The sequence below is a fragment of the Haliaeetus albicilla genome, chromosome 4 (genome assembly GCF_947461875.1).
Source record: "Haliaeetus albicilla chromosome 4, bHalAlb1.1, whole genome shotgun sequence".
In the NCBI taxonomy this organism is placed as follows: domain Eukaryota; kingdom Metazoa; phylum Chordata; class Aves; order Accipitriformes; family Accipitridae; genus Haliaeetus; species Haliaeetus albicilla.
In genome coordinates, this window is record NC_091486.1 from 15,060,357 (window position 1) to 15,083,379 (window position 23,023).

General features: G+C 46.1%; 1 protein-coding gene and 1 long non-coding RNA gene across 3 annotated transcripts in view; both read right to left on the reverse strand.

Annotated features, from left to right (window-relative positions):
* Positions 1-2,393: 2,393 nt before the first annotated feature.
* LOC138685057 (uncharacterized) lies at positions 2,394-7,496 on the reverse strand. The gene is made up of 3 exons (XR_011324299.1): positions 7,316-7,496; positions 6,554-6,930; positions 2,394-5,301 (listed from the first exon to the last, which is right to left on the reverse strand). It is a non-coding gene; the product is annotated as an uncharacterized lncRNA (long non-coding RNA).
* Positions 7,497-11,864: 4,368 nt separating this feature from the next.
* Positions 11,865-23,023, reverse strand: part of MRAS (muscle RAS oncogene homolog) — a 41,432-nt gene continuing 30,273 nt past the window's right edge. For both annotated transcript variants that reach the window (XM_069781054.1, XM_069781055.1), the window contains exons 4-7: positions 20,816-20,969; positions 17,385-17,484; positions 15,970-16,049; positions 11,865-12,799 (exon numbers count right to left, since the gene is read on the reverse strand). In XM_069781054.1, the coding sequence (XP_069637155.1) occupies positions 12,700-12,799; positions 15,970-16,049; positions 17,385-17,484; positions 20,816-20,969 (434 nt within the window). In that variant the 3' untranslated portion in view covers positions 11,865-12,699. The remainder of the gene's footprint in view (positions 12,800-15,969; positions 16,050-17,384; positions 17,485-20,815; positions 20,970-23,023) is intronic.

Here is a 23,023-nt window from a genome sequence, read left to right on the forward strand (position 1 = left end):
TGCAGTCAGATGGGTAATCACTGATGCTTCGTTTAAGGCATTATTGCATGTGGCAATTCATTAAAAAGCCCCAGGGAACGAGAATGAGGTTTTTATTTTAAAAGCTATAATCTCTAGGACACACACAATGTTCTCTCCCAACCCAGATTTGTCACAGCCGGCTGCTATAAAGCGCCATTCTCTGCTGTAAGCCATCTTCAGTGTATTGTCATTATAATTGACAACAGATATTTTTTTTTTCAAGTGACACTCGAGGAGGATTGGAGGATGACAGCACATGACTGAGTAAAATTATAGTTAGGAGCCGACTCTTTCCAGAGAGCTTGTGGCTGCCAGGCAGGGTTTTCTTTTTTGTGTCTGAAATGGGATTAAGCCAAAAGGCTTATGGATTTACTGCCATTTGTGCTCTGCTCCTTTACAAAAACAACTAAACCAGTGTCTATTTTGAATACACTGGATTAAGATCTGACCTCACATTTTGCAAGGCTTGGGCATCAGAGCGAGTCCCTGGCAGGGCCCAGTGTGCACGAAGGAGTCCGGGAGGCTGGGGAGAGCTGCCCACGCCGCTGCCCTGGGCTTTCCAGCGTGGTCGTGAATGAGCCCCTTTGGCTTGCTGGGACCCCCCGCCTTGCAGGCTGCTGCATGATATGCATGGGGAGGTCTCCAAATTTGTTTTCAGGTTTTAAACTATCTCTCTCCCCAACTCACATTTCAGGCAAGCAGCGTTAAGCTCTTCTTTGTCTAATCACTGCTTCCCCTCCACCTATAAATTCCCTCTACTCATCCACCTGACCGAGACTTCTCTTGGTTCAAATGAAGCCCCTGCTCCGGTGCCACCTTACAGGCACAGCCCTGAGCAGCAGGACTACATTTTAGATCCTACATTCAAAAGGGCTTCAGCAAAGAAAAAAACATTAAATGTCAGTAAGCCTTAAACAGATGGAGAATCAGTGGCAAAAACTAACAACAGAGAATGCTCCAGAAGGATGAAGCAATGAAGAAAGGCTCTTATACCATCTATGGTGGATAGATAATATGGAGGGAAGATGGAAAGGTAGTGATGGAGGAGTAAAGGCAACAACTAAGAGAATGAAAGGCAGATAAGAAGAAAAATATGAAAGGAAAAATGATCCGAGTGCTGATTTGTGGAGAGCTGGTTTACTCTTGTAAGCTGCAAAGTACAAATGCTCTGCTTCAAAGTACCCTGCACCAGCAACACAAAGCATTTTCTCTGTAATGCATGCATTTAGTAAGCACTCTGGATTACGTTGTAATGGCCTGCCATAAGTCTCTTAAGCATAACTGAGTGTACATTTAACTGCAATGGTTTTATGAGGGTAGCAGGTCAGATGGACTACAGCCCCTCTGCAAACCAAGCCCCTTACTGTACTCAGCAGATATTACTTGTCCTAGGTCTTAAATACATATCTGTTCAGTTTTGTATGGCAAAAATGCAGAAAATACTTGTTAATAGGCTACGTCTGCATGTCACTGTCATTTTTATGTGGTCTTGTATTGCTAAACCCAGTGAAGACAGGCTCCTTGACTGAGCAGGGCACTGTGCAAAGCAAACAGAAAAGTGATTCTCAAAGCACAAGAACTAGCAAGGTTCAGAGTGCAGGTAAATAAAAATAAACTTCTGTTTAAAAAAACTCATACCCATAAACTGGCAAGGGATCAATTTACCTGCATAAGCATCTTTCTGCCTTTTAGAAAGATGTTACCAGATGAAGACAGGAATAAATTATGTGGCAGAATTGAATGTTTTAGGGAGAGGTCATTTCTTAATTGAAATTGTCCAGTAAGAAGGATGGCTATGAATTAAGGCGTAATTGCAGAGGCATATGCCTTTTGTATGAATAAAGAAGCTGGTCACAGCTTTTCTGTCAAAATGATTACTGAATTTAAATTTATTGGTGAAGCTGGCACTTTTTGTGGAGCACATCTCCTTTCACAGAAACACTCTTCATTTCTATTGCTAGAAGCCTAACCAGTGCAAGGTCTCAGCCACTTCCTTCCCTCACCATGTCTAACTGAATAATATCTGATTTATATTTTGGCTTGCTTGATGAAAAGTCAACATTTTTTTCTGCATTTCTCTCCGTTGCCCTCCCCTGTCCACTGCTTAAGAATAGAAGAGCAGAGAAATAAAGCAGCTACAGAGTACAGCTTCCCAGTACCTCTGAATGGACAATGTGCTTTAGCAGTGACTGAAGGCTCCTTTGAAACCAACAATAAAAGCATCTTTTCTGTCGAGGAGCACAAGGCTCACAGGGGCAAGAGACTTTAATGACACCATTATCTTTCAGGCAATTAGGACTCACTGGCACAATTGGTACAGGCACTCTTTTGATTGCGCTGCAATGGCTTAGTGAAACGTAGACTGCTGAGACTTAGGAACATCATAAATCACTTTTAATCTCAAACCACCATGGATAAAAACGTACTAACACAGGCATAATCAGAATTCACAGGCATATTTTCTCTTTTAAAAACATATGCCGGGGAACAGAGGTCTCACCCTCCTCCCATCCTCTCCCTGCGTACACGAGCTATGTAACGCTTATTCTCCCGCTTCTCTCCTAACACGCTTGCAAAAACGGCTTTGAGCCTGCCAGCTGCGTGTATGTTTGTTGTGTGTTGTGGATTATATTTTAATGACATACCCTAAGCCTCTTACGCTCAAACAAATGTGCATTTAACTGTCTGTGCGTTCGTGCCAGTTTATAAGGTAGAGGGTCAGCCAGCTTATCCCCCGGCTTCTCTGCGAGGGCACTGTCCAAGAATTTTAATGGACTTTTCAAAAGCCTCTCGTTATGCAAGGTGCCCATAATGGAGAGTCCTTCTGCCTCTGAAAGTTCCCTCTTGTTGCTAGACACAATGAAAGGCAAGCCATAATCTCCGCGGAGAGTGCTCAGATTTTTTCGTGTCGCAGCGTGTAGCTGGGATGCAAAGCACGGCTCCCTCCACTCTCCTGCCACAACCAGGGGGATTCATTTCATTAGTTCAGAAAGCTATTTCGAAGGGAATGGAGGTTATGTAGGTCACCGATTCATCTCTGCTGCCTTGCAAAAAGAATTCATTATGAAATTTCAGTTTAATTAATGCAATGCACCGGCTCTTAATAGTATTTCATCAGGACATCTGGTAAAAGCACATTAGCTACAGTTTAATGTTAAGACATAATTGAACAGAACTCTTGTTGGACCTTGGCTTTTGCAATATGTTTCACTTCTGCTTCTCCTGCAAGCTGCCAATTAAAGGAATTGTGGGACTCCCTCATCAGAAGGTGATGGAGCCTGATCCAAAGCCTGTTCAACTTAACAGAAAGGCTCTGGCTCACATTCACAGGCTCTGAAGTGGGTCTCTGAGGAACAAACCCAACATCCATCCTGTATTTACATACCAGGTTCTACTGGTACTGCTGCTGATCTGTAATCCTGAATATAAAGTAACAACTCTGGTGTTTTGTTCCAGTTATGCTTGAAAGGCCATAGTCAAATGCTCTTTATAAACCATTTTCTTTTGGCTTAACTTAGGGCTTTTTACTGTTCTAATTTTATCTCTGCATAATTGTGTGTTTTAATACTTATTTGATTATCTGCCCAAATTAATGTCAGCGCAGCAGCTTTCCAAACAGCCGTATTAAATATTCACATCCAAATGGGATTTTTTCAGCCCTTTGTTTTACAATGATCTCCTGGAGAATAAACGTGAACTGTCAGAAGATTTTAGTTACTCAGTAAGTACTAGGTCATGATTATTTAAGTCTAAGTAACAAACGAAAGAGTCTTTGGAAGATTACTGTATTTAGAAAAAGTTTGTGAACTGTTTGAAATCTTCTGTTTGATTTGAGGCTGCTGCCTCTACTTCTCCTTTTCTTTTTTTGGGTAAGTGTTTGAATAGACAATAACAGTAATAATAAAAGCATCCACCACTAACACAAGTGCAGATTGCTTGGTTTCCCTTTTACATTCTCTCCCTTCAGCAATTTTTTCACCATTGTTTTGGGGGCAGTTTTACTCCCAACCTTCACTTAGAAGGGACACGAAGGACTAAGATGTTAGAGTTTCTGCTCTTTAGTTGTTCTTTGGGCTATTTTCTGCAGCTGTAGGCAAGAGAAGGGGACAGGAGGGATCTGGAAAAGCGTAGTATGCCCTCACCAAAAACCCTAGTGGTGCCCAGCACCCAGCAGTCCTGTTGGCAGTACCTATCCTGCACACACATGAAGTGGTCCTCAGGGCAAACTGACCTCCCTGGTTGCACCAGACACCATATGGCTGGCCATTTCTGAAAGACCCTGTGCCACCCACCCCGTCTGCGTTTGCTGCTGGACATTGTTGGAAGGGGCAGGTGGGACTGATGGAGACCGCTGGGACAAGACCAGTCCACATGGCAGGTAAGGCCATCCCTCATCACAGATGCTCTCCTGGGGTCTAATCTCTATATAAACCAGCTAATCCTGATATCACGTGAAAACACAGACAAATCGTTCCTGTCCTCAGCTGGTTGACACAGGGGATTCACTTCTGGAAACAGCCAAATTGCTCCAAAGAGATAGTAAAACCAGCAGGTTGGCAATGAATTTGACCCTGTCCTTGAAGCTGCTCTGTGCAGTAGACACAAACCCAAGCCCACACCATCAAATTCAAGGTACCAGCTTCTCTCTAGGGAGGAGCACCAGCTCTGTCCCACCGTTACAGAGCCTGTGGTAAAAAGACTGTTGCAGAGAAGAGGCAGCTGGGCAGTAAAAGATACTGTGCCATAGCCAAACTGTCTCTCTGGTGATTTTTCAGTGCTACAAGTCCCATACTGGTCACAGTAAGAGGAAACCCAACTGAGACCATTGCTAGGGCTGAATAAGCCTGCAGTTTGGCATTAGTTGGCAATAAACCCCAAGAAACAGAGGCAGCCTTCCTCCCTGTAGCATTGGTCAGGCTGATGCTAATGCTGGCCCAAGAAGCAGAAGTAGTTTATCCAGCACAGGCATTGGTAACCTAATTTATATGGCCAGTTCTGAAGGTCCTCTGGATGCTAAGAGGAACAGCCACACTGAGATTAGATACCATCATTTCTTTGTTGTTGCCTTAGGACAACATTGCCAAAGGTCCTGTTATTTTAAAAATAAGCATTAGCCTCTGCCCCTTGGAAACTTGAAACAGCAACCTAGCTGTGGGCTCACATGGCTTATGCTTGGTGCTCACAAGGGAGCACCAAGGTTTGTTCTCCTAGGGCAGCCCATTGCTGATACAGTCACCGGTATTGGGGGTCCATGGGACAAGCAGGATTCAAGCTTTTGTTCTGTAAGAAAAACAAAAGCAGTCACGTAAGTCCAAAGGCATTTTACAAAGAATATGCTTTTTTTTTCCTAAATGAAGTGAACTTGTGATCTTTTCCATTTTTATTTTATCTCTAGGATGTGATAAGCTGAATGCCAAATTAGGAGGGAGATGGATTGTTTAGGAAAAAAAATCAATAGGAAATACTAAGAAATACACCACTTTTGGAAGCAGTCTGTATCTAGTAGGTATTTACAGTTTTTATCAGGGACTGAACCTCTCAAGATAGCTGGCCTTGGACCTCTTCTTTCAGCATGTAATATTTATCTTCAGTTAAGTCTATGCTAATTGTAGTTTCACAGCTTGAAGCAAATTGAGCCCAAGTCCCAACAGTGCTAGGTGTTCGGGCACGTCACCAACTTCAGCTCATTCTTTCTCCACACTTCAGATCGCTGCGCTCTTGTTTCTGCGGCCTACAGAACAAGATCTGCCACCTCTGAGTGTCCTCACTGCAAAGTGGTTGGATTGATTCATGAATGCTTTAAGATCCTGGAATGAAAAATCCTTAGTGCTACTTCTCTATACTTGTGGCAGCAGGTATCACGTGAGTTTTGCCAGAATAATTGTTACATGCTAGAGTAAACCCACCAAAAACCTAGCAGAATGCCACCTTTGACTTTATTTTATGCTGGTGGTGTGACTGCTTTGCTTTCCCCATCTCCTGCTGCACCTCCTCTTCCCCATGAAGCACCTCCTGCCAAAGGCTGCCCAAACACCCCCTCGTCAGCAAGCTAAACCTTCTGGCCAAAGGGTGCTGGAGGAGACAAAGAGACTTCACCAAGCCAAGCAAAAAAAAAAAAAAACAAACGTGGGAATGAAACTCTGTGACCAGCTCTGTGGGAAACTCAATGCCAGAAACCGGCTTAAGCTCTTGTGAAGGTTTTGAGATGGGGATGAGGGGATGGCAAGGCAGGAAGCTCCCGGGGGGAGGGTGAGCAGCACCCTGTCCCCAGCTCAGGCCATTGTGCTTTGTTCGACCCCCACAATTGTGTGAGCAGAGCCCGGTGCATCAGCCTTCGCTTCGAATTTCCTGCTTTTTGTCGGCTCACATCCCGGGGACTGTTGTTTGAAACACGGCTCTTATTATGCAGCTAGCAGAAAAGAAACCCCTACCCCATAAGCATGTGCCCAGGCGTTTCAGTGGGTTCCCAGCGCCAGGGCTCCTGCTTTGAGGGGACGTGGGCTATTGAGATGCAAAGAGACATGCCAAGTACCTGACTGGGTCTCAGGCTGGTTAGGCTCCATTACGGTAGTCGAGAGGAGCCGCCGTCACAGAAGCCACACGACAACCACCCCTGCGTGCAGCCGTCCAAGGACCAGCTCGTGACTTGTTCAGCTGGGCTGACTTCTCAGCAGAGATTGTCTTAATCACAGACTCTACAATGTCTCTTACCCAGATTTGCAGAGGATTTGGCTTTATAGAACAGGCTCCCAATTCACAAAGGTCCTTCCTCCTTCTCTTGCTCCTGCTTTCTTTTTGAGCAAATCCAGGATTTTGTCTGAGTCCCTTCTCTTTGGCTCCTGGACCTGACCACATGCCCAGTCTGAGCTCTCAGACTATGTTGTACATGCCCTGGTCTGCAGAAGAGACCTGGGAGGAGGGATGGAAACCAGAGAAGTAGTAACACTTGTGGCAGGTCAGGCTGCTGAGCTGGGCTTAGCATGATGTTGCTGGTCCCCCAGGATTTGGCAAAGGGAGCCCTCAATTCAAAAGAAATAAAAAAGCTGTCCCAAAACTGCCAGAAGGATTAGGTGATTTTGCCTGTCTCTACTCCGCACTCAGCACTGCTGGACATCCCCATCACTGTCGGGAACACTAACCCTTGTGCTCACCGACCTGGCAGGTCTCACATGCTGAGCGTAAGCTTTCCTCTCCTGGCCCCCTCCCTTCGGCACCGCACACAGCAGCGATGCAGCACCCGCACGTTTCTCCTGCCTCGGGAAGCCTTGGTCTGCCTGACCTGCTGGCCACTTACGTGTGACTTCTTCAAGCTGGAGGGATTTGCCACAGTGGTGGGTAAAAACCCCCAAACCAGAGCATACCTCCGTGCTGCTGCTCCTCCTTGTCCCTCCCGGTTGTGGGATCCGGCACACGCAGAGTCGTCTCCCTGCTCTGTTCTGTTGCAAGCAAGTCCCATGTCATCCCAGAAACTGTGTCTGTGAGGTCACCTATGAAATATTTATTTCCCTTGCATGCAAGAGAAAAAGAAGCAAAAAGCCTGCATAATATCGATGGAATCCCTGATAGCCAAATATTGAATTATTTACAGCCTAATTGTGCAAGTGATACTCATGAGATTGCTTAGCCTGCGTGATGCAATTAATACATTTTGCAAAATTGGTGACTTCTACTTCAGACTTTGTTTTGATGCATCGGTGAGTCCCTAAAAAGCAGGTGAGATCACTTTGCAGGAGAAGAGCTAGAATATCCAGACACTTGAAATATCCACAGACTTTTCTCAGAGCGCTGCTGTGAAATAGGAAAGAGCTCTCAAACAGCCAGCTAGCTGCCTGAAGACACACATCTGGAGCCATTTCAGACACTCAGGTGAATCTTACCTGGATCTCCCATAGGTCTTGTGTTACATCTGAAACTCCCAGGCAAACACCCTGGATACCCCGAGGTATCTCAGACAGCATTAAGTACATATATACAAGACACAGAATTGAGCCTATGTGACTGCTGGCCCCAGCAGACCTCCCAGCACAGGGAGCAGTGACCAAGAACTGCAACGCTCCCTGTGCCACAGCATCCTTCGTCTCCTTTTTACTGTCATGTTTGCTGTGTAGCTGTAATGCAGTACTTCATAAGTGCACTAAAGGTCCTCCTTTCTGCCCAGCCTACAGCAGATAGATTGGCCACTGAACCCCAGCTCACAGAACTTGGATTTCCAGACACAGCGCTTTTCCGTCCAGTCCTAGGTACAGAGCTTGATGTGGCAGTTGTCACAGGGGCTTGGCTATTTCTTTAATGCTCAACTTCTCTCAAGCCCTCTCTCTCTCTCTCATTAGGAAATACATTATCTGAACCCTGACATTTGGAGTAGTCCACAAGTTGTTATCTCTTAAAACACTCTTATATTCTGTATTCTTCATTATATTCTATATTCTTCATTATATTCTACTCTTAGCAGAGCTTTGGGCGGATTGCCTCCTTCCCAAGCACTTCAGCTTTTAACAACCATCCCTTGAAATCACTGGAGCTGAACAAGGCTCTGAGCAGTCTGTTTTGGCCTTAGGATGGTAACAAGCAAAAAAAAAAAAGAAAAAAAAAAAAGGAAAGGCCTGAGCCAGTATCACAATGCTGCCCTCTCCGTGCCTAACAATACTCATTTCCTCTCGAGACGAGACATCTCGTGTATGTCTAAAACCCTCAGCCTATCCCAATTTACAAATTCTAGTACAGCTGTATGTTTAAAGAGCCAGCCAAAATTAATTATGACAGATTAAGGAACAGAGCAACATACTGCAATGGCCTCTTGTTAAACTGAAACATCTGATCCAAACTAAGCAATTTCAGCCCCTCATTAAGCTCTTCCTTGTCTTGTTCACCATCTCTAGTGTTTTTCTGCTGAGCACCATCGTCTGAAAATGGCTTACTCAGATGTACCCAGACTGTCATTTAGCAGCTTTGCCAGCAATAGCACTGGCCTTGGCTGAGACAGCCAAGAAAGCAGGTTTGTAGATAGCCCACCACCTGCAGGCCTGCTCATGTGGTTTTTTTTGTTTGTTTTTATTGTTACCAGGCTTTTGTTCCATTTAGATTTGGTAGGCAGAGAGGGACAATTAAAGCCTCTGCTTACACCAGAGGAAAATGTATTTATTTCAGCCAGGTACTTTTCCTTCTCTTCCTTCCCACCTCCCCTTTCCCTTAAATGAGAGACAAAGGTAGACAGACAGATGACTCTGCCTGTACAATAAATGCCATACATCTCAAAAGCCAGTAAGAAAACAAGCCAGTGTCTGCTTTATAGGCAGAAGGACCTGAGGGAGGAAACAGCAACATGATTCACCTGAAGGCAGTGGTACAGCTGGGATGAGATCCCTGGTTCAGGAGGTGATTATGCCTTTACGAAGCCAAAACTTATATAGCTTAAGGTTTTTTTTGTTGTTTTACAAATATTGTTCAGTGTCTAAAATGAAAAAATGAGGCCATTTCATTACCAAATACAAGTAAGTCTGCAAGGTTTTATCCCTCTTCTCTTTTCATTTTGTTTGAAAGTGTATATTGAAAGCAAGGTAAGGCTATGGCCAGCTCTACCTTCTAAATTCCTGTTTAGTAGAAGAGGAACCAGATTGCTCCGAGACAAGCGAATGCAGATTAACCCAGGGGCTGAAGATGTTAGGTCACTCGGACCATCAGCTCTTTGTTAAATAACCCCCAAGCACACCCTTACAGGATCCTTCTCCAGACTGTCTCTGACCACAGCAAAAAAGTGCCTATCCACTGGATGCTCCATAGAAAAAAAAAAGCTACCCACCAGCACAGCTGGTGCTTTTTGTAGTGTAAGTACCGCCAACCGGTGTCTCACAACCCAGGTGCCTAGGTGCTGCGTATAGCAGGGAAGGTGCTCTTGGGTTCCCAATGGCCCTGAATATGAAAGGGTGAATTAGATGGCAGTAGGCTTTGTACACCTCGCTATTTTGAGCACCCTAGACTTGCTAGAGATGCGATCCCTGTTGGAAAACACTCCTTGCTATAAACAAGTTGATGCACATGGAAGGAAACGGGCATGCTGTCCCCATTTGCCACTATCCATATTCAGTTGTTAATCTGCTCCTTTCTCTTCCTCCCCATTATTCTGCAATAGCTGTTAATTGCTAAAGAAGCTGAAGAAACAATTAAGATGCTTCAGAAAAAGCAGGTAATTTCTCACACGCAGTGCTGAGTACCCAGCAGATGTGACTCAAGATACACACATGCTGTTTTCAGGCAAGTATTCCCAATGGGTTAGATAAAAGTAATGATGAGGGGTTTCAGCAGAAATCAGGTTATTTTTAAGTGGAAGGGCTCTAGGGGGTATTAACAGGGCTCCCTGAAAATGCCATCATCTTCTTGTGGGGGGGATTCCACAGCATTAGTTGTGTTAATTAAAAAAATTAAGCCAGTAGTCAGGCTAGACAAGGATTCTGGCAGGAAAGTGGCAACAGGGGTTACAGCAAATTGGTTTGGTTGCAAATATCAGACATCTTCTGATTTACTAGAGGTTTCCAAGGCAGAACAAATGAAATGCCTACAGGGAGCTCTTCACCTCCAGAAGATAGTGGCAAGTCTCAAGAGCCAGGATTTGACCCAGATGGGTTCAGTCACCGCAGTTCAGCCAACAAGAAAACAATAAAGTGGGAGAAATGCTGCGAAGGTCTGGAGCCAGATCTCGGTTGACACAGGGTGTTGCAACTTTACTGAAGCGTATGGCCCACATCCAACGTTAAGAGTCCACAAAAGATATTTCTTTCCAATATCCCCCTCCTTAATCCATCCCCAGCATCTGTCATCACACAAAAGGGGACGGAGGCAATGGAGCCAGCATCACAGCTCGCTGAGCCAGCCGCAGACATTTGCCATCTTCTGGCTGTGATGAAGACTGGACAAATTAGGAAAATGTTTTCATTAGCCTCACTCACCTGAAAAATAATCAGCAGCCAACTCCCTTTTTAAAAGGTGGCCTGGCAAAGAGTCAAGAAACGAAATCCGGTGGCAAACAGGTTGCAAAGACAAATGTAAACAACTAAGTCTGTGATGATCCACCATCTTGAATGGATCTTCAATATCCAGTACTAGGATTTTCTGCGCTCAGACACACAAATCTCAAGCATTCATACTCTGCCAATATTTTAAGTCATGCCTATAAAGCATATTTGTATAGGATTCAAGCTGATGAAAAGCAAGTTGTTACTTTTAAAGGGGTTTGGTGACCCTGTGAATGGAGCCGATGGCTTCAGTCCAGCAGATGACAATCCATTAAATTGAAGAAAAATTTGCCACTGCAATTCTTAGTGCCAGGAAAGGTGTGAAAGAACGTGTGGCCCCTTCAGGATGGGCACAACCATATTTCTGGTGCTACAGATGGTGGCTTGAATGGCTGCAGGTTTTTTGCCTTGCCTTTTCATAAGGCATAAAGATATTTAGCCTTTGCTGTTTTCAGAGAGACATTTTAGATATAGTAAGCTTTAGATATAGTAAGCTTATGAAGAGACACATCCCACTTGAATCATTTTCAAAACACCTCTTCCTTTCAAGTCACCAACTCTCAGTGAAGGAGGAAGAAGAAGAAATGAAGAAACATTGAGCCAAAGCCCATAAACAGATTTTTTTCTCTGTGTACGAGATGAGCCTGGGAAAAGCAAAACAATTCATCTACCCAAGAATGGCTTTGCAGGGAAAGGTTAAGGAATAATAAAGAGGGATTTAGATCACACGGCTTTACACACATTTATGAGGGAGAAATTCAACACCCAGATAACAAATTCAGTTCAGGTTTTACTTCCTCTCTCCCTTTCCCCCCCCTTAAAGATGACATACCCTTCCATTTGTAAATTACTTTAATTTAAATACTTCCAGGTTAACAAAACATCTTAACTTTGACATGCCCCAAATTACAAAACAGAAACAAAACCTCTTGACAAAGGGTAAGGAAAAAAAAAAAAATAATCCAAGCCCAAACCTCCTTTCCTAAGCTGGAGTTTATGGTCTGTGAGCTGGCTGCCCTCCAGAGTCTGACACAATGTCTGGAGCACCCAGAGCAGCTGGAATTCATTTTCTTCCTCCAAATCTATGCACTTTCATATGAAGTCGTGTTTTGGCACTGCTGCCTAAGAGAGAGTTCAGTGCAAAAAATCTAACCCCGGCCGTGTTTCTTTGCAACCCAACACTCGCTGAGCAAACAACGAAAAAGGAGAAGAGGACAAAAAAAAAAAATTATAGAAAGAAAAGAAAAGCCCTCTCCCTTCCCCCACACATACACAGATGACTGTACCAAACAGGGGGGCTATTCATGGCTGTTCAGAAATGGGTCACAAGGAGAAATGTTTGCAGATAAAACCAACACTTTTTTTTTTTTCTTTTTCTCCCCCCCTTTTTTTTTAAATAAACATCATGGAGGCCCCTGGAAGGCGCTGGGGATGTTCGAGAGCCGAGGTCCTGCTGATCCCTTCCGCCTCCCATTTGCACGGCTCCCACGCCGGCCCCGACACGCAGCCCCCCTCCGGGGGGGTCCGGACCCCGTCGAGCCCCCTCCTCCGAGCCCGAGCTGCCGTGGGGAGCCCGAGGGGGCGGCGGGCTGCTGCTGCTCCTCGCCTGGGTCGGCGGTGGGTCAAGGGGGGAGGAGGGAGGCATCCAAGGCACTCCCAGGCGGTCCCGTCACAAAATCACGCACTGGAGTTTGTGGGAGCCCGTGGCTCTGTCCCCTCGCCATTTGGTCTTTTTCTTCTTCTTCTGGCTTTTCTCTGGGATCTGTTGCCTGGTTTGGGAGACAGAGAGGGAAATATGCAGGTGAGACACGAGGCTGGGTCGGACATCGGCATCCAGAGCTCTGGGCAGCCAGCAGAATGGCATCTTGGCATGCGTATGTATATTTGCATATACCTCTCCATATACCCTGCCAGCACCACATGGCTTTTCATGCCACACAGCTAACAAGACAACCGCCTGCATTTTTAAGGAAGGAGGAAAGAAGCCATAAGCGAACATTAAGGCTGACGGCAGGGATGTACGTCCTGCCAGGGCACTATGCCTCCGGTTGCCCTGGGTGAACTGCTGCCTCCTCCCCTGCCAGGGGCTGCTCCGGGAAACACGGATGCTCTAAGCAATGCAACGCCATCCATCACACTGCTGCTAAGGCTCATTAGGGAAGAGGCTGAAAGAGATACAGAGTGCAGAGAAATAAACCCTCCTGGAAAGATTTGCTTTCAGCTGGCATTGCCCTTAGCCAGCTGCACTGCTGTGGACTTGGTTATGGAAGGGGGCTAAAAAATAATAATGAAAAAACAGAGTCTGCTGCCGATGGGGCTCTGGCCTCCCCTGGAAGTTGCGGAGAGCACCAGAGCACGGAGAGCAAGCTGACCCCAGAAAGATGTCCCTGGCTGTGGGAAGTCACAGCCGCCAGGAACACGCAGCTGAGAGCACTCCTGCACGCCGCAGCAGCCCCCATCAGTCAGGCGGGTTGTGAGCACCCTCTAAAACGTGACGTTGAGGTCTTCTCTCTTTTCATTAAGATGAGGCATTGCCCAAACGCCTGTTTGCAACTGTGCCTGTTTGCAGCAGCCCAGCTGCAACTCAGCTACCCCAGCGGTGCAAATTCAACAGAAGGCAGCTTTGTAGTTCCAAGACCTGATAGGCAGCCTGTAGCCTTAGATTTTATTGCAAGATAAACCATACAAACACTGGCAGCTTCTGTAGATGCAAACAGTGTTTAAATAACCAACCTGAGGGTTTGAATAGTTCAAAACTAGCCTCTTCGCTATGTAATATGCCAGGCACAAAACTGAGTGTTTAGACCAAGTTATCCAGACCAGGATGAGACATAGGTGGGGGACAAACCATTATGGCTTTAGTTGATGTTTTTCTTACAGCCTCAGCTCCCAAATGCTTGCAGCCACCTGAAAAACTCAGCTTTGGCTAAAAAGAATCTTTTTCAGCGAGGATGAAGGCTGGACGCATGAAAAACATAAAACTTAAAGCTCAAAACTAGAAAGCTGAAATAAAAAAAATACTTTAAAGTTAATTTGGATACACACTAAGCAGCCGCAAGCTGTTCACAGTGTTCTGGAACTGTTTTAGAGATCCAGAAAACCATGTCCCACACCCACTCAAGATTTCTGCTGTGACAGTCCTTGTGTACGCAACTGCTGCGGCAGAAAAGGGTTATCAGCAAATTTAAGAGACCTGTCGGGCAGACTCAATCACCCCACTCCTTTCTGGATTACTTCCAGACAACAGTTTCTTGGATGAAGCTAAATAAACTAGGAATCAGCCCAGTGCAAGGAGTACAAACAGTGCCAACCCTGAAGGAGCGTCCTCACCCTACAAACTCATAGTGGCTCTGAGGAGCCTCTACGTTTGTAAAGCACTCCAGGAATGACACAGTTAGTAGGGAGCTGTAAAATTATGTTTTATTTGGAAAAGCTCACTTAAAAAATAGAAAAGCAATACTTGGTGGGTGATGCCATCCTACGGCTGCGGACAGTTTGCAACATCCAAAGACCATGCAAAGCTGCTTTGTGGCAAATAACGAGCTAGATCACACAGCATCTCTCTGCTCTCTGAATTAACCTGAGTCCCAGCTCTTTTGAACATCTCTGGTGCCCTTGATGCCATGGAGGGTTTCAGCTGGCTGGCAATGACTTTCATGGTGACTACTCGGGGAACTGATGTGCATCACCTATTTTTGAGGTTATGGGGAGCATTTTAAGGGCTTGAATTTAGTGATGTCTCATTACAACGCTCCTTCCAGCCTGTCTGGAGTCGTGTTATATAGAGAAAGTAAACAGAGCCTCACCATCTTATTTTGGCTATGTTTTTTTTTCCCTGAGAGTAGAATAGATGGTGGTTAAGTGCTCACTGTAACACGAAAGTAATATCTAGCCAGCTAATGCTGAGTTACAGAACAGTTGGGAAATAGCTTGGGACATTTCCAACTCAGCTCTGTAGTTCTCCAAAGACTTTCTGCCCCCTGCTTTTGAGACATGTGGGAAGAGTGGGCAGTACCATCTGCTTTTGATAGAGGCTGACTCGAGGCTGCGCTAAGATATTCACAAGTACAGATATGCTGTGAATAAATGCCTCATGGTTTAATTGCCGAGTGAGGCACTTTGACTGCACGGCGGGGAGGAGCATGATTTCAGCTCAGCACCCTCCCAAAACATGAAAAATGAGGGCCTAGAAAAATCTGGCAAACAACTGATGCCAGAAAAACAAATCTTCTGAGAGAGATTTGAAGTTATCAGCCGAGATGCTGAGATGTGCATGCAGCTCTTTTCCCGCAGGGCAGCCGGGATCTTTGGAAGGCAGTCCCTCCCTGCCAGCAGCTGGAGCAGGGCTTCGCCCGGGGAGCAGGCATTTGCCAAGGCGAGCAAAGGCAGCTCGTGCCAAAACTAGGAACAAACCTCTGCAGTCTGAGGAGGAAACCTGTGGCTTAGCCATTAGGTCATGCTGTTTCTCATATAAAGCGGCTTAATTTTTTCCATTTAGTGAGCAAAAAATGTTAGCAGTCACCTACAAAATTAGAATTTTGTGGAATTTTTTGCCAGTCCTTTTTAACCTCTGGCAACACGAGACCCTGAGAGAACAAAGCTATGAAAACCCAAGTTACTGGTCCAGAGCTTTTAATACAGGCCTTTTAAAGCTGATCGTTATCATAGGCTTTGCACTGTTCATTGAATAATATATTCTCGTCATGGCCACAGCTAGTTCTCATGCTGCCTAGCACTCATGTCCTGCAAGGGTAACTAAGTACTAGTAACATCCCTATGCAGACACAGGACAAGAAAGTTTAATAAACTCCAGGAATCTCCCACCCCCAACCAAACCACCTGGCCCCTGCTCCCCAAAAGTTGGCTCCTGGCTCTCCGCGCCAGGACTCCTGCACGTCCCGTCCACGGGCAGTGAGCAAGTGAAGAGTTTGCAGCTTACCTTATTACCCTCACGAGATCATGGAAGGCCTTGTCAACATTTAGAGGTGGGTCCTTGGCACTAGTTTCTATGTAGGGAATCTGGAGGAGAGAAGCGTATCACAAAAGAGATTAGTAACAGCCTACACACTGGTAGCAAACCAGTCTCAAAATGAAAAACCCTAAAGGCTAGAGAAATCGGGTGCCTAAGAGACCAGGGAAATAGAGGTAAACAAAGCGTTGTCATGGCACTGCTATCAACACATTCACGCTCACAGCAAGGTCAGCGAACGCTTACAAAAGGTCCGGAATAAGCACCAGGCAAACCAGCTGCTATCAGAGCTCCGGGTTTGGGGAAGAATAATCATATACTTCATGTCGTCAGATGTTCTCTCCCCCTAAGCTGTGCTTGCAGACATGAAAATAGCCGAAGGTTGTTGAAAGACGAACACTTGCCAAAAATTCTTGCTTGCCACATTTTATTAGGACTACTGCATGAATATTTCATGACTACAATTCCCCTTCAGTGTAAAATGATCTTCTCCTTCAAAGTCTGACAGCCAGATGGGGCCTCCTAGAGTGCTCGTCCAGCACGCTGGCAGATTTATAAAACTGCTTCTGATAAGGTATTTTCGTACATGGCCTTTTCCAAAGCGTGCATGTACAGATGGGTGCAACATGTTGTGTTGCAGTTTAGGTGTCCTGGCTCCTACAGAAATGAGCTTCCTTGGGGAGAGGAGGGAGTGAACCAGTCCTGCCAAACTCCCATCGTGGCTTCTTTAGAAACACCACACAGCCTGCTGTTTAGGCACAGCAAACTGCCAAGAGGTCTCAGGTCTCCTGTTTGCCTTTATCTTTCCATTCAGTTCCTCCTACAGGAGTTGTGTCCCTCTGGGTATTCAGGACTGCTGGCATTTAGAGGTGATTAGTGGAGTAGCATGGGACTTGCACCCATCCAAGACCAATTTCTCAGGCTAAACTACGGCATGAGTAATGCAGAGCTAAGATGGTGGACCAGATTTTACAGGCTTAACAACCCTGTAACTTCATTATCTTTAACACCCTCCGTTCCTGCAGACACCTGGGTTTACTTCCTAATGCCCGACTCCGCCTTTTCACTCCAGGAGAGTGCACTTTCTTCCCTCATTTTGAACATTTCACATTTCTCACCACTTGCAGACACCTCGTACACATGGCTTTGTGATGGCCACAGCTTTGCTACAGCCTGGTGCACAGCAGAGGTTCTAGTTTCAATGAAGAACTGGACCTACTGAAAGGAAACTGCATAGCCACTACTTAGCAGTAGTCAAAAATGTAATTGCAAATGTTCAATTGTAAGAGAAATGCTTTAATTCAGCTCCAGATGAGCAGAGAATTCAATTCTGAATGCCTGTAATGGGACGTACAACAACCAATTAAACAATACCACAAACTTACATTATGTTTTGTTGCCATTTCTCTTCCCTGTTCTCTTGTAATTTTCCGTAAATGCATTAGATCAACTTTGTTTGCCACCAAAATCATTGGAAAGGACTCTCTGGAAAAAATCAAAACCACCACCCAATTATTAGCAGACTACAATAAAAAATGCTGAGCATAAGTTTCACTTTCTGATGCTGCCATCATCTAACATTTTCAGCTACAGACACAGCACATACGTGTAAAGAAATATAAAGAAAGACCAAACGAACACACATGAGCCCCCAGACTGTGCTACCCATATGTTAATATTGTGAAAATTTACTTGACAAGTTGCATGCATGCACACATTCCTTCTTATTTGCAGGCACTTCAGGGACTTAGTGTCATCGTTTTTGCAATGCCTGGTAACAGCTAAGCCTGAAGACCCAACTAGGTGAAGAAAGAACTACAGAATTAGTCAGGAAATTAACTGAGACATACAAACAGATCTTGAACAGGAGACTGGGACTCTTTTGTAACAGTTAAGGCTTCTCAGTAACTGCATATCTTGGCAGCAGCTCATCATTGCAAGGTAACGAGGTATGGTGGAGGAACTGGTGTCAGTTTATGTCCTGGTCATTCACTGAGAGCAACCGTGGGGGAAGAAGAGATGGATCTGGGAGCTGGTGCTTAGAGGGGCATCAAATGGGGGAGAAAATGACAGGGAGCAAAGATCCCCATCAGCTGTTACCCCAAGACAAACTGAAAGACTGGCAGTGGTAGCTGGAATGAGGCTGGAGGGAACCAAAAAGTCTTGCTAAGCTTCCAGATGCTATTTCCTACCATCTCTTGCTTCTAATCCCAGAGCAAAAACCTGATGAACAACCATCCTTTTGCACCAAACCCATCTACCTCTGTAATAATAGTCAGTATTTCTCTAACTTTACTGGGCATGTAAGTGAGTGTCTCCAGCCACCACCTGAGAAGAGACCCATCTCTCCACGGCATGTCCACTGCAAGGCTCTCCTGACGAGGTATGTGGGTCAGGTTCTCCCCCAGCAGAAATCCCCGTAGCTCCAGTAATTAAACAGAACCAAGGCAGCTCGTGCCACGGAAGGTCTTGGCAGCACAGCTGCTGCCCACCCCACCCCACTTCCCATACGGAGCCTCTCCTCCGGCTGCATGACACGGAGAGCAAAGTCGTGCTGCAGGGCTTTACCCACTGCTAGGAGGGAGGAGGTCCCTTCTGATAATTGACAGTTATTGCAGTATTATTTTCTTATATTTAACTTTAAACCCTCCTAAAATGATTCCAGTGTTTTCTGCTGTAACAGAGCAGATTTTACTGGGGAAAGGAGCAGCTGGCCATACTCATTTTGGATAAAACACTTCCTGGAGTAACTCTGGATTTTCAAATAGCAGTTCCGTGTAATTTTTCATCGAGACGATAAGGGCTCCATCTTCTCTCTGGCACGCTGCCCCATTGCTCTGGCTGGAAAAATACCGTGCTGCACTCTGCATTTTAAATCAGTCTTACAGTTACTCATTCTGATAATGTGGCTTTGATTTAATTTTAATACCTGAGCATTGATATATCTTGACTCTGATCATTCTGGAGCAAAACACTTGCTTGTCTGGATTATTTGATTCCTTTTTGGCTTGCAGCACATTGATAAGAAAGGGATTACATTTGGACGGTATCTCATTTGCCTTGTTTACATCAGGCATAAAACTCTATGGGGACTTTGTTCCCTGTTGTAAGCCATACGACTGTTAGTTGGACAAAGCTACCATAGTTGGAAGTTTTACTGTAATGAAGGTTATGGAGAGAAACAGGAGGAAGGCTTTGAACGGCTCTGCTAACGCGGCAGCCTGCTATTTCTTTGGGTTTTAAGTTGCCAAAACTGACTGTTAGCTTGAAAGCCAGGGCGATGCTCTGCTCCCAGCTACCTGTGGGTCTGGCAGGATGGTTTCTTTACTCATGCTGCTCCTACTGCTGCAATTTTCTGGTTTTGGACGAAGTGTTAAGCTCCTCGCGCAGTGCGCTTCGGTGGCGTTGAGCGGGGAAACAAAAACAACCCCACCAGTCTGTTTCACTTCCTGCTTCTCACACGCCGGCCGCCGAGTCTGCACGGCGTACGGAGGGGTAAAAGTTTCAGTCTAGAGCAAAACAGTGAATACTGCACCTTATTTTCACAAAGTTCAATTAGATAAAACCGACATCGGTTTGGGGCAGGTTGCCGGAAACGCTGTCCTGTCTTCTTCAGCTTTCAGAAACAGATTTAATTTGCCCCAAGCTGAGCTGGCAGTGAAGAAAAGACTGTCGTGATCTGGGAGGCAGACTGAGTGACTGACATTTTTCTTCATTTAGATGAAATCAAAGGGTGGTTTTTCCTTTGCTTTTCACTCTTGTGGGCTCCACTTTGGATGCTTTACTGGAAGAGCTGTCAGCTTTCTCACAGCTGAACCTCACATGATACGAGTCCACCCTTCCTGTGGGGAAGTTATTCAGAGCTGCGAAAGGAAGCCAGCAACGAGGCCTGAAACCTCTGGTGGCTTTTCTTGATGACTTCCATAATTAAAAGCCATTATGAATGGAAAAACTAAGTGTTTCAAAGCTGCAGACATATAAGGGCCTAATTCACACCCCACCCAGTGAGGATGGATTCATCGCCTCCTGAACTGGGATGGGAAGAGGGAGTTATTTCGGAGATAAGCTGGCAGCTTCCCCTCGCTCTGTCAGGACGCATTTGCTTTCCACGATTCAACTCTCAGCGCTACCTTCTCCCATGCGTGCGCAAAGAGGGGAGCGGGCAACCTCTCTTGCTTTCTCCCCAGTCACGCGGAGATGTTTTATTCATTGAAAATGGTCGCTACAGAGCACGATGCGTTAACTGCATTACACCCCTTGTAAGAAATACAGTTCCTTCCCACATGAGCCGTCTTCCCCTTCAAGACTCTTGTTCACAGGCCCAAATCATGCAGGACCTTCTAAGGTTTGTTTGGCACAAACTGAAGGCAGGGAAAGAAGGATGCTGCCAGGACACACAAAATGATTAGGGCTAAATGGTTGCTGTCTCCCTGCTGGTGCTCCCAAAGTGCCTGCACTCTGCACAGAGCATCCCTCCTCCCTCTTCAGAGCCAAACTGGTTACCTTCAAAGGTGTCTGATCTGCTTTTCTCACACTGCTCTGCCAGACCGTTCTGGCAGGAGCTTCTCCCTTCCAGACCCATTTCCACTCCATCATAACACTACTGAACTTTTCCACACTGAAAGCACTACATGCTTCTCAGAAGTGGTAAAACGCTTCTTATTCCTCATATGTAGGTCCACGAACCCACACACAAGGACATGCCCTGAGACACCCAGGAGGCGAAAGGCAGGGCGAGATGTGCAACCGGCCCCACGGCACGGTCTCCAGAGTGGCAGGAGCAGGGTCAGGCAGCGCCTGGCTCCACGGCACCCACCTGTCCTTGACTCTGAGGATCAGCTGGTGGAACCGGTCCACGTGCTCGAAGCTAGCCTTGTCCGTCACCGAGTAGACTATAAGAAAACCGTCTCCGGTCCTCATGTACTGCTCCCGCATTGCGCTGAACTCCTCCTGGCCCGCAGTATCCAGAACTAGGACAGAAGAGATGAAGGCTTTTAGTTACTGCGAGGACCTGCGGCTGCTGTCACTGCTATGTGTCCTACATGGCCCTTCTGCCTTCGGTGGGCTTGGTCCTCTCAAAGGCTGCACAATTTGACGAAAGCAAGTTGGATGGACAAGGTGGTTTCTTGTTATAAACCAAAAAACACTCCCAGACCCCACTCATCACTGTGTAACTATGCTGGGAGCAGATGGAGGGAAGAAGACTATGTTGATTTTATTTTCCTTTTCCGGTACTAAATACTGACCACTGAACTTGGGGAGTTGCTCCTCTGGCACGATACAGCTCAAAGCATTTCGCAGCCCGCCATCTTTCCCTCTCCCAGCTCTCTCTGTTCCCTGCACGGAAAAACCCAAGACTGGAGGAGTAAGTAAATGCCAGTTTAAACATCAGGGACAATCTACAAACTGCATGGTGAAGCATTGCTGAGAGACAAATCAGAGTAATAGCTACAAGCATTTTCCTTTTCTTAATACCTGGATATTATTTCTACACTATCATGTGCTTTCAGAGCAAGATAGTACAGCCTTGAGGAACTCACCTTAAACATTTAGTCCCAAGTGGTGTGCTGACATTGAGAAGCTAATTAAAACGGGTGGAAAAGCTTTAAGTGACTTGCATATCCTATATAGCAATTGTGTTTCTGTGCATTGACAATGCCTAAATCTATGCTCAGATCCCCTAAAACACCCCAGTTGTGGCAGCAACCCAGATGCTGTTCCCCATTAGATTAACCTCCTCTAATGTGTCCATAACTCACTGTTTCTCCATCACTCTTCCTTGCAGGGGGTCCCATCACCTACATCATGGACCACACGTGGAGCAAGCTACACCAGCCTTCTGGGTAAACACCACATACTGATGCACACATCCATGCCAATTCTTGGGCCCCAGCTTTGTACACTGCCAGGATTTTGACTGGCAGGAGGAGGGTACAAGAGGAGTTCATCAGTTTAGGCTATGCCAGTACAAATGCGGTGTGAGCTCCAAGTGCATCGGCTCCTCAGAAGTAGTAGTCCTAATGCATCGTTGTATCCTAAAGGCAAACGCGGGACCTTCATGACGACTGGGAATGTTTTCACATCCCAGTCAACTGGGCTGGGTGAGAAAACTGTTTCCGCCTCCGCCATACAGCCACAGCGTTAAGCATCTGCTGCCCACAAGTGATGGGGAAAGCCCAGGGCACTGGTGGATGGAGACTGTGGCAAGAGCGTACTGCTGACAGAGCAGCAGGGCTTGATACGGGTTTTTCTAGTCTGAGCAGGCCCACGGTCCTAGCAAGATGTTCCCTGTAAGTACTCAGGCTGCCCTGATTTCCAGGTGGGGCCAGGGTAAAGCCCACTTTGCTGCTGGTGTTACTTGCTGAATCAGGACTGATGGCCACAGGCGGACATGCTGCACGTCAGAGCGCACCCCACGAGCCAGCCCGCACACCTTCGCTGTATGTCTGAAGGAAAGGCAGCTACGCTGGAGGACCTGGAGACCTCACTTGGTGATGGCAGGCCCTTTAAAGCCTTCAGCCTCATTTGTTCACCTGCCTTAGCTGGTCTTGAATTTCTGTTTCCGTGAGCTGTTAAGGTGAAAAGAGCTTCTAGGCTCTTGTTTGCCAAGTAGCTGGGGCTTGCTGGAAAGTCACAGCTGTCTCTTCATAGCCTTTTATCCTGCTTCACCCCTCTAAATCTAGGAAACAAGGGTCTCAGCTCAAAGGTATCCAGGCTATTCTTAGGGACTGTACAAAAAAAAAAAAAGAAAATAGAAAAACAACCCAAAGACACTGCATGTGCTGGTGAATTTCTATGCCCTGGGCAGAATTGCTACCATGGAATAAGGCCAGGACTGCGTGGCTAGGACGGAAGAGGAAATTAATCCTTCCTACCCGCCCAACCTGTAAGGAGAGGCTGGGCTGCCCTCATCTGACTCCTGCACCAGCTGGACGCGACGTCAGGGCAGGGCTGAGAGCTGACAACCAACACACACACAAACACACACTCCCTTCCCCTCTCCAACACGCATACCCAGCTTGTG